The 15755-nt window shown below is 37.1% G+C and overlaps 1 protein-coding gene across 2 annotated transcripts in view; it reads left to right on the forward strand.

Moving 5' to 3' along the window:
- The window catches only part of Rad18 (RAD18 E3 ubiquitin protein ligase), a 104587-nt gene extending 95088 nt beyond the window's left edge, over positions 1–9499 (forward strand). For both annotated transcript variants that reach the window (XM_046425498.2, XM_046425499.2), the window contains one exon: positions 7798–9499. In XM_046425498.2, the coding sequence (XP_046281454.1) occupies positions 7798–7900 (103 nt within the window). In that variant the 3' untranslated portion in view covers positions 7901–9499. The remainder of the gene's footprint in view (positions 1–7797) is intronic.
- The last annotated feature ends 6256 nt before the right edge of the window (positions 9500–15755 follow it).

A 15755-nucleotide genomic window follows, 5' to 3' on the forward strand; every position in this document is an offset into this window, starting at 1 on the left:
CTCAGCAACTTAGTGAGGCCTTAAGCAGTTTAGAGAGACCCTGTCTCAAAAATAAGTTTAAAAAGGGGTCGAGGGTTGAGGATTTGGCTCAGTTGTTAAGAGCCCCTGGGTTTAATCTCTGGTACCAAAAAAAGAAAAAAGTTTCTTGCTTTTTTTTGCACGTCCTAAAAAAGCAAGGAACTGACTGTCTTTTGTGAACTTCTTATCTTATCCAGGATGTTTGCATGGTGAGCGGACTTGGAAGACACACAGTTTCTTCCTCTGCAATAAAGAGGAAGCAAATTTACTGCCCTTTATAATAGAATAAAGTTTCCCATCTTCAGGGGGAAGTGCAGTCTATTTATTGCCTGTGCTGGTGTTGTATGTCCCTCTTCATGTCATCTTTGGAATTGAGCTTCAGAACCACACAAATGCTGACCCTCTGACAGCTCTTCTTGATGTAAACGATAAATTGTCCTCATCTCCACAGAAGTCCTGTATCTTCTGGCAGTGTCTATCAAACTGGCAGACTAACTTTTAACTTGCAGATAGGGTATATCTTAGGCCCTTCCCAGTTTCAACGTATTTAAATATGAGGTGGTGGTTGTTGTTTTTTTTAAATAGGATGTAGTTGTATCTTTTTAAATCCAATTTATAGTGCATCTTGTAAGTGGACAGTTTTAACTAGTTATATTTAACATAATTACTGATATGGTTGACTTTAAATCTATAATATCTTTGTTCTTTTTTCCTCTTTTCTCATCATCTTTTGGATCAGTTTTAAATTATGTATTATTTTATTTTTATGTCCAGTATTGTCTTATTAATTGTACTTTTATTTTTAAAAATTTAGTACTTGGGCTGGGGGTGTAGTTCAGTGCCTCTCTTGTATACATGAGGCCCCAGGTTCAATCCACAGCAGAGAGAGAGAGAGAGAGAGAGAGAGAGAGAGAGAGAGAGAGAGAAAGAGAGAGAAATTAGTAGTAGGGTTTTTAGCATATATTTTTGTTTTTTTAATTACCATGAGCCTTCAAATAATGCTTCAGTATGTAGTAAGAACTTACCAACAATGCTACCCTGCAGTATGTGGGTACTCTTTTAATCTAAAAAGTCACTTTTTTTTAATACCAATTAAAAGTGAGACATGAGTATCTTTTTTTTTTTTAAAGAGAGAGAATTTTTTAATATTTATTTTTTAGTTTTCGGTGGACACAACATCTTTATTTTTTTTATGTGGTGCTGAGGATCGAACCCAGTGCCCTGCGCACACCAGGCGAGCCGCGCTACCGCTTAAGCCACATACCCAGCCCCATGAGTATTTTTATATTTACCTCTAGTTTTATACTTTCTGATGGTCTTATTTCTTTGTATAGATTCAAGTTTTCATCTGATTATCATACTTTGACAAACTTCCTTTAATATTTCTTTAGGCTCAAAAATGTTAACAATTCTTTTAGCTTTTGTATGTCTGAGAATTCTTTATTTAGCAGCTTTCATTACTGAATTGTATTTTTGGATTGTATGGAATTCTAGGTTGAATTTTTTTTTTCTTTTGGCACTTTAAAACTATTATAGCATCATCTCATGACTTATATGGTTCCAACATGAAGGCTACTGTAAATCTGCATTTGTCCCTCTGTGGAATGTTTCTTTTCTGCCTGTGTTCAAGATTTTCTTTCTTTTTTTTTTTTTTTTTTAATTTTTTATTGTTGGTTGTTCAAAACATTACATAGTTCTTGATATATCATATTTCACTCTTTGATTCAAGTGGGTTATGAGCTCCCATTTTTACCCCATATACAGATTGCAGAATCACATCAGTTACACATCCATTGATTTACATATTGCCATACTAGTGTCTGTTGTGTTCTGCTCCCTTTCCTATCCTCTACTATCCCTCCCTCCCCTCCCCTCCCCTCCCCTCTTCTCTCTCTGCCCCCTCTACTGACATTCATTTGTCCCCCTTGTATTATTTTTCCCTTTCTCCTCACTTCCTTTTGTATGTACTTTTGTATAACTCTGAGGGTCTCCTTCCATTTCCATGCAATTTCCCTTCTCTCTCCCTTTCCCTCCCACCTCTCATCCCTGTTTAATGTTAATCTTCTTCTCATGCTCTTCGACCCTACTCTGTTCTTAGTTACTCTCCTTATATCAAAGAAGACATTTGGCATTTGTTTTTTAGGGATTGGCTAGCTTCACTTAGCATAATCTGCTCTAATGCCATCCATTTCCCTGTAAATTCTATGATTTTGTCCTTTTTTAATGCAGAGTAATACTCCATTGTGTATAAATGCCACATTTTTTTTTATCCATTCATCTATTGAAGGGCATCTAGGTTGGTTCCACAGTCTTGCTATTGTGAATTGTGCTGCTATGAACATCGATGTAGCAGTGTCCCTGTAGCATGCTCTTTTTAGGTCTTTAGGGAATAGACCGAGAAAGGGAATAGCTGGGTCAAATGGTGGCTCCATTCCCAGCTTTCCAAGAAATCTCCATACTGCTTTCCAAATTGGCTGCACCAATTTGCAGTCCCACCAGCAATGTACAAGTGTACCCTTTTGCCCACATCCTCGCCAGCACTTGTTGTTGTTTGACTTCATAATGGCTGCCAATCTAACTGGAGTGAGATGGTATCTTAGGGTGGTTTTGATTTGCATTTCTCTGACTGCTAGAGATGGTGAGCATTTTTTCATGTACTTGTTGATTGATTGTATGTCCTCCTCTGAGAAGTGTCTGTTCAGGTCCTTGGCCCATTTGTTGATTGGGTTGTTTGTTCTCTTATTGTCTAATTTTTTGAGTTCTTTGTATACTCTGGATATTAGGGCTCTATCTGAAGTGTGAGGAGTAAAGATTTGTTCCCAGGATGTAGGCTCTCTATTTACCTCTCTTATTGTTTCTTTTGCTGAGAAAAAACTTTTTAGTTTGAGTAAGTCCCATTTGTTGATTCTAGTTATTAACTTTTGTGCTATGGGTGTCCTATTGAGGAATTTGGAGCCCGACCCCACAGTATGTAGATCGTAGCCAACTTTTTCTTCTATCAGACGGCATGTCTCTGATTTGATATCAAGCTCCTTGATCCATTTTGAGTTAACTTTTGTGCATGGCGGGAGAAAGGGATTCAGTTTCATTTTGTTGCATATGGATTTCCAGTTTTCCCAGCACCGTTTGTTGAAGATGCTATCCTTCCTCCATTGCATGCTTTTAGCCCCTTTATCAAATATAAGATAGTTGTAGTTTTGTGGATTGGTTTCTGTGTCCTCTATTCTGTACCATTGGTCCACCCGCCTGTTTTGGTACCAGTACCATGCTGTTTTTGTTACTATTGCTCTGTAGTATAGTTTGAAGTCTGGTATCGCTATACCGCCTGATTCACACTTCCTGCTTAGCATTGTTTTTGCTATTCTGGGTCGTTTATTTTTCCATATGAATTTCATGATTGCTTTCTCTATTTCTACAAGAAATGCCGTTGGGATTTTTATTGGCATTGCATTAAACCTATAGAGAACTTTTGGTAATATCGCCATTTTGATGATGTTCGTTCTGCCTATCCATGAACAGGGTATATTTTTCCATCTTCTAAGATCTTCTTCTATTTCTCTCTTTAGGGTTCTGTAGTTTTCATTGTATAAGTCTTTCACCTCTTTTGTTAGGTTGATTCCCAAGTATTTTATTTTTTTTTTTGAAGATATTGTGAATGGAGTGGTTGTCCTCATTTCCATTTCAGAGGATTTGTTGCTGATATACAGGAATGCCTTTGATTTATGCGTGTTGATTTTATATCCTGCCACTTTGCTGAATTCATTTATTAGCTCTAATAGTTTCTTTGTAGACCCTTTTGGGTCTGCTAGGTATAGAATCATGTCATCTGCAAATAGTGATAATTTAAGTTCTTCTTTTCCTATTTTTATGCCTTTAATTTCTTTCATCTGTCTAATTGCTCTGGCCAGTGTTTCGAGAACTATGTTGAACAGAAGTGGTGAGAGAGGGCATCTCTGTCTTGTTCCAGATTTTAGAGGGAATGCCTTCAATTTTTCTCCATTCAGAATGATGCTAGCCTGAGGCTTAGCATAGATTACTTTTACAATATTGAGGTATGTTCCTGTTATCCATACACCAACAAGATATAACAATCATAAATATATATGCCCCAAACAATGGTGCAGCTATGTTCATCAAACAAACTCTTCTCAAGTTCAAGAGTCTAATAGACCACCATACAATAATCATGGGAGACTTCAACACACCTCTCTCGCCACTGGACAGATCTTCCAAACAAAAGTTGAATAAGGAAACTATAGAACTCAATAACACAATTAATAACCTAGACTTAATTGACATATATAGAATATACCACCCAACATCAAGCAGTTACACTTTTTTCTCAGCAGCACATGGATCCTTCTCAAAAATAGATCATATATTATGTCACAGGGCAACTCTTAGACAATATAAAGGAGTAGAGATAATAGCATGCATCCTATCTGATCATAATGGAATGGAACTGAAAATCAACGATAAAAGAAGGAAGGAAAAAGAATACATCACTTGGAGAATGAACAATAGGTTACTGAATGATCAATGGGTTATAGAAGACATCAAGGAGGAAATTAAAAAATTCTTAGAGATTAATGAAAACACTGACACAACATATCGGAATCTATGGGACACATTGAAAGCAGTTCTAAGAGGAAAATTCATTGCTTGGAGTTCATTTATTAAAAAAAGAAAAAACCAACAAATAAATGATCTCATACTTCATCTCAAAATCCTAGAAAAAGAAGAGCAAAACAACAGCAAAAGAAGTAGAAGGCAAGAAATAATTAAAATCAGAGCTGAAATTAATGAAATCGAAACAAAAGAAACAAATGAAAAAATTGACAAAACTAAAAGTTGGTTCTTTGAAAAAATAAACAAAATCGACAGACCCTTAGCCATGCTAGCGAAGAGAAGAAGAGAGAGAACTCAAATTACTAGCATACGGGATGAAAAAGGCAATATCACAACAGACACCTCAGATATACAGAAGATAATCAAAAATTATTTTGAATCCTTATACTCCAATAAATTAGAAGATAGTGAAGGCATCGATAAATTTCTTAAGTCATATGGTCTGCCCAGATTGAGTCAGGAGGATATAGACAACCTAAACAGACCAATATCAATTGAGGAAATAGAAGAAACCATCAAAAGACTACCAACTAAGAAAAGCCCAGGACCGGATGGGTATACAGCAGAGTTTTACAAAACCTTTAAAGAGGAACTAATACCAATACTTTTCAAGCTACTTCAGGAAATAGAAAAAGAGGGAGAACTTCCAAATTCATTCTACGAGGCCAACATCACCCTGATACCTAAACCAGACAAAGACACTTCAAAGAAAGAAAACTACAGACCAATATCTCTAATGAACCTAGATGCAAAAATCCTCAATAAAATTCTGGCGAATCAGATACAAAAACATATCAAAAAAATTGTGCACCATGATCAAGTAGGATTCATCCCTGGGATGCAAGGCTGGTTCAATATACGGAAATCAATAAATGTTATTCACCACATCAATAGACTTAAAAATAAGAACCATATGATCATCTCGATAGATGCGGGAAAAGCATTCGACAAAGTACAGCATCCCTTCATGTTCAAAACTCTAGAAAAACTAAGATTTTCTTTTTCTGTCTTTGATTTTTAGCACTTTGAATATGTGTCTGAATGATTTTTGTGGTTATTGTTTTATTTTTTATATTTATCCTGGTTAGGGTTCTTTGATTACCTTTGGTCTTTGTTTGATGCCTTTCATTATTTTTAGAAAATGCACAGCCATATAGCTTCACATATTTCTTTGCTATTCTTCTTTCTTCTCTGGGGATTCTAACTACACATATTATATACCATTTCTTATGGTCTCACAACTCTGAGTTGCTCTGTTTTGTTCCCCTCCCAACACACAGACTTTGTTCTTTTCAATTTGAATGATTTTTATTGACATATCTACAAGTTTACTGAGTCTTTTATCAGCTTTATATATTATTTTTATGAGTACTTTGAAGTATTTTCATCTCTGATACAAAGAATTTTTCGTAACATTTCCATTTGACTCATATCATTTCCGTGTCTGCTGAATTTCTCCATCTGTTCATGGATGTCATCTAGCTTTTCCTGTAGATCCTCTAACATATTAATTATTATTATCTTAAAGTCCTGGTTCTGAGATGTGGTTGTCTCTGTCTGTATCCCCTGGTTTCCTTATCTTTTGGCAGGGGGTTTTTTTCCTTTCTTCTTTTGTGTTGGACATTTTCACTGAATGTTGGACAGGCTGTGAAGGAATCTCAAGACTGGGATAAATAGAGTTTATGCCTAGACATGGGTATACTTCTGTCATGTTGTTATTGTGAGGAGTTGAGTCAGTTACTTAGGAGTTGACCTCAGCTGGAGTGACTTAGTGGTTAGCATTGAGGCGGAATTTGGAGAGTCTTGCTTAGTGACTGCTACCATTTTCTTTTTAGCTCCCTCTTCATGCCTGCACCACAGAGGGGCATCTCTTCTTGGTGTCCTTACTTCTCCCTCAACCATTTCCTGCTTCTGCTTATTTATTCACCCTGGGCCTTTGGTGGGGGAGAGCTGGGGTTTTCTATTAGCTTGGTCTAGCCTCAGTCTTAGGTAAGCCCTGTTCTCCTGGGTCTCAGCCATGGGGCTCTGCCAGAACTTCTTTCTCCTACCATAGTAGTCAGGCTGCATTGACCAAAGCCCTGTTTAGTATCTGTGTGAGATCAGCAGGCCAACATGATTTTCTGTGCCTCTTCCAGAGGTGGAGGTTTTAGTTTCCACTATTTCTCCAGCAGCAGTGGATTTTTGCCTCTGTTCCTAATGATTTTCTATCATTCCTCCTTCAATAGGCTTATTTTGCCTCATGTCCTCCAGAGGCTATGGATCTTTTCTCAAGCCTCATGGGCCAGCAAGTTTCCTGCTCTTCCCTCAGTAATTTAAAGCTTTTGCCTTTCAGAAGAAAAGCATCCAGGACACAGGCAGGGCTTTCTGCCAGTCTCGGTAGCCACCAAAGTAGGCTCTCTCCAGTCTCCTGCCTTTTTCCCAGTCTTTCTCATGAGTAGCTGGGGGAGGCTTATGGAAAAGAGTTTACTAGTGCATGTGGACTCCTTATATCAGGAGCTTTCAGTACTAACCTGTACTTAAGAACTCATGAGGGTGCCTGGGGGGGTAGGTAACTCGTGGTGGAGCACTTCCCTAGCATGCATGGGACCTGGTTTCATCTCAACCACCAAAAATAAAAATTAAAAATTTTATTGGCAATTTACCAGACTTCTTAACTGGTTACGTAATAATTGCACCCCACCCCCATCTCTCTCATAACTTTGCCTAGAGTGAGAGTTTGTGGGGCCCAACTCTCTTTGAAGGGGCTTATTTTTCTTTGGAGTTTTGTTTTCTTGGTTACTATACAGGAATGATTAAACTCTCTGGCTTTTTATTGTTCATTGTTAGAATGAGGTACACTTTTTTTGTTTGTTTTCTACATGTTAAGATGTTAAGCAAAAGCATAAAACCACAGATTTTGATTCAGAACAAAGAGGTTCAAGGTTCAGTTCCTGACTCTCTTTCTGTAATCTTGCACATTCACTCTTTTCTTCTTACTTATAGAGTGAGGATGATGATAATTGTAATAATAATAATTACAGATTTGTTGATGAGAGTAGAGGGTTATGGGGGGGTTGATGAAACGCATATGAAAGCACTCAAAAACTTGCAATTGCTTAAAACCATGATTATAATTCTCTAAGATACCATTTCTTTTTTTTCCGATTTCAGAAATGATCTTCAAGACATAGAAATAAGCCCAAGACAGAATCGCCGCACAAGAGCAGCTGAAAGTGCTGAGATTGAACCAAGAAACAAGCGTAATAGGAATTAGTGTGGGCTGTTGCTGATTTTTTAATTCAGTGATCAGAATGTGGTACTTTTTATTGCCATATATGGATTTCATATTTATAAATGTCCAAGGGAAGATGTTAATTCCTAAATGTTATGGTTAACTGATTTCTAGTCTCTTCCGCCTTTCCAGAAAAAGTTAAGCATCCTCACTTGTCAGTTGCCTTCTGCCTCTAAAACGTTTCTCCTTAAAAACACTATCCACATGTTCACCAGCTTTGCAGAGTGGGTAAACTATTTGGGAAAGGGATTTTGTTTGGTTTCTAAATTTCAAAATGTGCTTACACCATCCTCCTTTTCTTCCATGGACACCAATTTCACAAAAGGATTCTTTTCTGCCTATTTACTATAACAAGCACTTGAGTGTCTGTATTTTGTCCTAATTCACATTCTTGTTGTGTGTAAGTACCCGATGCCATTATATCAGCACACCCATGACAGCAATTCATGATAGTTATTTTCTAAGTTGAATGTACTTATTTGTTAAACTTGTGTTTTACACATTACTCAGAATAGGATTATAATTAAAAGTCACAAAGTTAGTATTATAATTTTTAAAAAGTTACAAAGTTAGTATTATAATTTAAAGTCACAAAGCCACAATAACTTTGAAACATTGAGCTTATTCTTCTGAATGGCTCTTAAAAAAGATTATTGTTAGTATTTTTTCAGTTGAGTTGATCAAATCTCCAACATTTTGAATCCCAGCCATTTAATGAAAAGTATGTAATGAATGTATTTTGTTAATGAATGGACTCTTACATTAATTTGGAATAATGTCCTTAAAACTGTATCCTATGAATAGTTGTGTACAGTTCACAACTTGTTGGTCAGAAATTGTTATCTGAGTGTGAAAAGTACACCAGTATCTAGTTCCTACTGCTTGCTTCTCTTTGGTATTTCAGAGCCAACCTACCCCCATCTCTTCCTCTGCCATTGCCCAAACCAAACACATCAACTTGCAAATAACATGGGAGCAAATGCAGCAGTGTTAAAATAACAAATTTACGAGTATGCCGGGGAAAGCATTTGTGATTTCTCCTTTCAAAAGAATATCTTCAGTGACTGGCTTCTTGGTATGCTTTGGGCTTTCTGATAACTTGGAGTCTCATGGTGAGAGTTTAGCATTTTCATACTGAAACTCACCATTTTTCTTTATGAGTTTCCTGAGTTTCAAATGGTTATAAAAGAATTTGTCATAGTCATTTCATCTGCCTAAAGCAATAAAGAAGCAGCACCACTCACTGAACTTGTCAGCAGATCTGCTGTGATGGTGAGGAGCATCCAGCCAAAGTGGAGGCTAGTGTTGGTATAATGTATACTAAGTTGCCAGAAATGATGCTACAGTGAAAATGGCTTCTTTCACTAAAAATTATAGTCTCATAAGTTAAACTGCAGGTAATTACTATTTTATTTGCAGCTAGAGGAGTAAATGGAGCAGTGAGATCCAAGAGAGGGAGATCTCCACACATTAATTCATTCAGTAAATTTGATTATCAACTTTGTTATATATCGGTCATTGTGCTGAGCTCTGGAAATACAAAGGTAACCAAATATTGAGTAAAATAGTGGTGCTCATGGAGCAAGCAGGAAGAATTTGTTCTTCAGGGGATCTGTGAGCAATATGTGGAGACGTTTGTGGTTATAACTGGAGGGTGGGGGTAGGAGGGATGATACTAGTATTGATGGACAGAGGTTGGGGTGCTGCTGAACATCATAATGCACAAGTCAACCCCCATGTGTTAGTTTGGCCAGGCTGCTTAAACAGCAGACTTACTTTGCACAGTTCTCCAGGCTGGAAGTCAAAGAGCACTAGGACATCACCTGAGGCCTCTTTCCCTAGTTTTCAGAGGGCTGTTTCTCACCACATTCTCAAGGGCTTTCCTCTGTGCACATGTTTCTGTGCCCTGATCTCTTCTCACAAGTTCATTAGTCATTGGATCAGGCCCATTATATCACCTCATTTTACTTTAATTTCCTCTTTTAAAAGCCTGTTCTAAAATACAGTAACATTGTGAAGTCCTGGGAGTTAGGCCTTCCAAGACATACATTTGGGAGGGGGTATAATGTAGCTCATAACATATAAATAAATAAATTAAATAAACAAATATATATATATATATATATATATATATATATATATCTCCAGTCTAGCCAGGTGTAGTGGTTCATGCCTGTAAATCCCAGTGGCTTGGGAGGCTGAGGCAGGATGATCACAAGTTTAAAAGCCAGCCTCAGCAACTTTGCAAGACCCTGTTTCTAAATGAGGTTAAGTTCCTGTGGGTTTAATCTCTGGAACAAAAAGTAAACAAACAAACAAATAATCCAGTGTAAAATCTCAATGGTACCAAGATTGAGGAACCCCCAATAAAAAGGAACTCCAAAGTTTATCTGAAAATTAAGACCAAAGGGGCTATTGAGTTCTATATGTTAGCACTTAGCATACATTTAATATTCATATATTGATGGAAAGGTATTTTTATATCCATTTAACAAAGATTAAGGAACCTTAGGATAAGTGTTAGATCCAGAATTGAAACTGATAAGCTTCTAAGTTCTGAAATTTGACTTTTAGAAATGTAATCCTTACCAAATTTACCAGTAATCCACTGGTTATTTATTGTTTTTACCTCCTAACTCTTCTCAAGGCAGAACAGCTGATGTAAATTATATCAGCTCATAGTGATAGCAATGCTAAGGTGTGGGTGGATGCTAATGAGCTACTGTGTAGATTATGGAAAAGGGCATGCACGTAGTTCAGTGTGTCAGGGCCTCATTTCACTGTCTAGTCTCTCCTTTTCTCTCCTATCCCACACAGAGAGGTCTCTATGAAAAAAGAATTCATATCGTTAAGATCCTATAATTCAGGGTGGCATGCCCTTACAAGTAGAATCACATGGCAAAGATGTATTGCCAAAAGTAGATGAAATAGAGAGGCCTTCCTGGAGGATATATATATATTTTTTTAATTTGTTTTTTGGTCCTGTAGAATAAGAATTGTCCAGACCACTACACTTGAACCACTTTTCTTGAACACTAAATTTGACTGAGTGTCCTTAGAACCAGGGAAAAGGCAGAAGTAGTGGATTTCAGAATTCTTAGCATCTCATAGAATAAAATAGCAATTTTTTCAAATGAGACATACTTTTCCCTACCTTTTTTAATTATAAAAGTAATTAATTGTAAATATTAGAGGACAAAGTCACAACCATTAAATTTATTGGCATTTTAGTCATCTTTCTTTGACTTTAATCTTAATGTTTCTCAGATGTCCATAAGAATAGTCATCTGGTCACATAAGCATTAATAACCATGTTCCTGGCTTTATATTTCCCCTTTAGGGTATTTTAGGTACTATAGCTGGTCTGGTTGGAGAGTTCTGCCTTGCCTAGGATGTCAACCCCAGTTTGTTGCCTGAGATGCAAACTGGCAGGGTCCTGCTTCTGGTCCCTATGCCCTGTTGGCCTCTCTGTGTGCCACATGGACACCAGGAGAATTTAGTCTCCTAGCTGATAGTGTGCTGTGACCTGGGTCCATAGTGTTTCTTGTAAATCATGTTTGTCTTCTCTTTTCTGTCCCTCTTTCTCCTTTCCCTCTATCACCTTCATTCCCTTTACTGTTAGGACTATATATTAAGTAGTGCACAAAACAAAGAGACCCTGCCCTGTGCAACTTGTAGACCAGAAGGGGAGACAAACATGAATTAAATGGTTACACAGATAACTGACAAGTGTAACAAAGGAAAGGTATATGGCATTAATGAAAGCCTATGACTTATCAGGACCACCTCTACACACACACAATGCTTTCATTGTCACAAAAAAATTTTACAATGCCTTTCAGTGCTCTTCAGTGATTGCATAACAGTTCATCTGGATCATTTGCCACATTTTACGTAAACATTCCTCTTGTCCTTGGACATTAATGTTACTTCCAGTTTATTTCCAATTGTGAATAGTTTGAAATTGGCCTTGTGTATAATTTTTTTTTCATGTGTGGTAACTTACTTAGATTAGGTTTCCAGAAATCAAATTATTAGGACGTTGGCTTTTAATAAAATATGTGATTAGATTTTTCAAAATTAGAGGCCCTAAAATATTAAACTCTATAGGAAGTTTTTTTTTTGTAAGTTTGAAAATAACAGATGTTATGAAACATTGGAGCTCTTCACTGAGAATTTTACAGCAATTGCAAAAAGTTTTCATATGACTGCTTCAGTTAACTGTCAAAGCTGAGGGTCCAGAATTAAAGGGAACTAAATAAGTAAAGACAGTTCTATAGAGTTATAAGCAAACAAAGACTAGACTTCTGGTATTCTAATGTGATAGTCTTTGTGTTGAAGATCTCTGAGGGAAAAGGCTAGAAAACATTTTTATTCTATATTACTCCAGGCTCTGAATAGAATAGCAGCTGGATACATTTTCTGCAAAATTGTATAGCTGCTTATTGTCATGCTGGCCAAAGAAGCCCAGCTGGTTCAGATGCTAGATGAATAAGCAGCAAGCAAAGTTGACATTCTATTATATGAATGTCTTTTCTGGAATAAGAGCCAGGTGGGAAGTGAGCAAATTTTTTTCAGTCCCCATATCACAGCTTTGGAACTACTCAGGCATACTGTTGAAACCCAAGGAGTCCACATGGCATTGTTTATTTCTATTTGGATCACATATCTTTTGTGTAGCATCTGATTTTTGGCAGCCCTGACTTTTTTCCATGACTAATAGCAGTATTAACTGCTAAATGTACTTCCAGGTAACCTTAAATTCTTTGTTACATGGAACTATTTTGGTTTATTTTTAATTTTTTTTTTTTGCAGTGCTGGGGATGGAACCCAAGACCTTGTGCATGCCCAACAAGCACCTACCACTGAGCCACGTCCCCAGCCCATGGGATCATTTTAATGTTTATTCATTTATTTGTAGACGGACACAATACCTTTATTTTATTTTTTTAATGTGGTGCTGAGGATTGAACCCAATGCTTCACACATGCCAGACAAGTGCTGGACTACTGAGCTACAGCCCCAGCCCCTAATATTAACTTATAAATTCTAAAGAATATCTGCTGAAGGCTGGGTTATAACTCAGTGGTAGAGCACTTGTTTGACATATGTGAAGCACTGAGTTCCATCCTCAGTACCACATAAAAACAAATAAAAGTTAAATTCTAAAAAATAAATAAAGTATTTACTGAAAACATTTTGGTAGAATAAATATTAAATTTCTGAAAGCATGCCATCTACGTAGAACAATTTATTTTTTTAATACATGATATTGGCTTCCATTGAAAATTTAACGAAGGGGGGGTGGGGCTAAGATAGGGATCTATGGTAGCATAGCTTAACGCTGCCATTTGATCTGTTCAGAGACTCTTCTTAACCAACTTGTCACAGGGGTATAGAAAAATAGGCTTTATAGAGACATGTTTGTCTGAGTCTACTTCAAGATTAGTTAAGACTATTGCTGACCAGAAGTGGAAAATAGGTGAATGAAATTTTTTTAAAGTCATACCCCATCTGGGGCTTCCCAAACTCAACATGTTCAAAACAGAACTCTTGATTTCATCTCACTATTCCCAAGTCTTCATTCCCCAGATCTTCCCCCATTTTAGCCTGTTAAACATTCCCATTCACATAGTTGCTTGGGTTAAAACCAAGTAATGAGTCAATTTATGACTTTTAAATTTTGTGATGATGCAAAATTAGAAACCATATTTTGAATTTGACTTTTGATCTTTTCCTAGGCTAGCCATGTGTGGTATGATCCTCTCTGGAAATGTTGTATGGCTGCAACTCCCAGTCAGGCATCACAGGGAGTGGCGAGAACAATGACATTGCACAGTGTACTGTGTTACTAAACACAGTGTTTGATAGGTTAGGCATATTAAATACTTTTTCATCTTATATTTTCAAGTGATGGTGGGTTTATTGGGACATAATCTCATTACAAGTTGAGGTTGTAGTCCAGAGTTACAATGTCTAGTTGTAATAAGATTCTGACCTTGGACTTAGCATATAGTTAAGAATTTTCCCTGCCCCCAATGGAGCTTGCTAATGGACTGGTTTCTTGCAGGAGGTGTGTAGAATAGGCATGGTCCTTGAGTACTTCTCTCCCTACTCTGCTTTATTCTTTCACCCATCCTTTACTATCTGGCAATTGGTTCAAGGAGTGAAGAGAGGGAGCATGGGAGCAGGGAATCTTTTTCCTGACTAGTGCTATCATCAGATGGTTCACCCACTGGGCCTGAAAGTTAGTTCACGTTGACCCTCCTGGTTCCTCGGAGGCTCCACTGTCCAGTGTTCGTACCTCCTCTCTCTTCTTGGTTTTCTCTGGTACCTCCACACAGGCTTTCTTGGGGAACCCATTGCTTTTCTGGCCAATTCTCTTGAGGACTTAACTGATTCCAGGTCTTCGTTCCCATGTAGTCTATACGCATTTATACACACAAAACCCTGAATTCATTCTTTACACTAACAAACTCTGGAATGAAGGTCAATTCCAACATAGCAACACTCCTTTGCTCTGGTGTCAAAGCAGTCCACCAACTTGTCTTTACCCTCTAGATCACTGTTGTCCATTAGAATTTTATGCAGTGGCAGAAATATTCTATATGCTGTGCAATATGGCAACCACTGGTCACATGTGACTACTGAAACTTGAAATGCTGGTGCAACTGAGGAACTGGATTTTTTTTGTTATTTCTTTTAATTTTCACTAATTAAATACCCATACAGAGACTAGTGTCAACAGTAGATCTAAAGCTAGATCAGCTCTAGATTTCTGGGCTCTTGAACTGGATATGAGTCTATCCTGCCCTCAACATCTACAGGGAGTGATGTCAAGCTCTATAAGTGGTTCTGCTGCAGGCCTTTTCACTTCCCTTGAAGGGAAGGGGCAGTGCCCCACACCTTTGTTCTGAGAAGAGAAGGATATGGAACTCTCAATAACAGTGCATTCTAAAGAAATCCCAAATTTCCCAATATACCCTCTTGGTGGCTGAAGGATTCAATCTGCAGCCAATTTTGCAAGTTCTGCCAGGTGATTTGTCTTACAATTTTCTTTGGCATCTGATATTATCTTTCCTCAACCAAGACATTTTAGTATTTTCTTATACTTAGAAGTCATCTTTGATTCTTTGAATTTGACTCTTTTGGATACTTAATTTAAATGAACGCATTCAGTATTTGGTGGTTTGTTTGTTTTTTTTTTTTGCTTACTTCACTTTTATGGTTGGCTTACTTCACTTAGCATAATGTCCCCAAGATTCATCACACATTATCATATGTGACAGGATTTCCTTCTCATTTTAAGGAGGAATATTCCATTGTATGTGTATACTGTGTCATTTTTTTATCTATGTATCTGTAGATGACCATTGAGTTGCTTCATTCTCTTGGCTATTGTAAATAATGCTGCAATTAACATGGGTGTGCAAATGCAAATATTATATCAAGCTTCTGCCTTCAATTGTTTGGGGGTATACCCAGAAGTGGGGTTGCTGGATTGCTTTATTTTTAGTTTTGAGAAACCCTTCATTCTGTTTTATATAGGAGCCATACTCATCTATACTGCCATCAACAGTGCATAAATTTTCCAATTTCTCTACATCCTCACTGTTATTTTCTAGTCTTTTGAGAGGAAAACAAGTAGCCATCCTATTGGGTATGAGATGATATTTTGTTTTGGTTTTGATTTACATTTGATTTACAAAAGATGTTAAGCATCTTTGATATGTTTGTTGGCCATTTATATGCTTATCTTCTTTGGAGAAATATCTTCTCAAGTCCTTTCCCCATTTATTTAATGAGTTGTGTTGGTTTGGAACTAATCTTTGATCTC

The sequence above is a fragment of the Marmota monax genome, unplaced genomic scaffold (assembly GCF_021218885.2).
Source record: "Marmota monax isolate L192 unplaced genomic scaffold, Marmota_monax_Labrador192_F-V1.1 WCK01_AAM20220418_F8-fsc00028, whole genome shotgun sequence".
NCBI lineage: Eukaryota > Metazoa > Chordata > Mammalia > Rodentia > Sciuridae > Marmota > Marmota monax.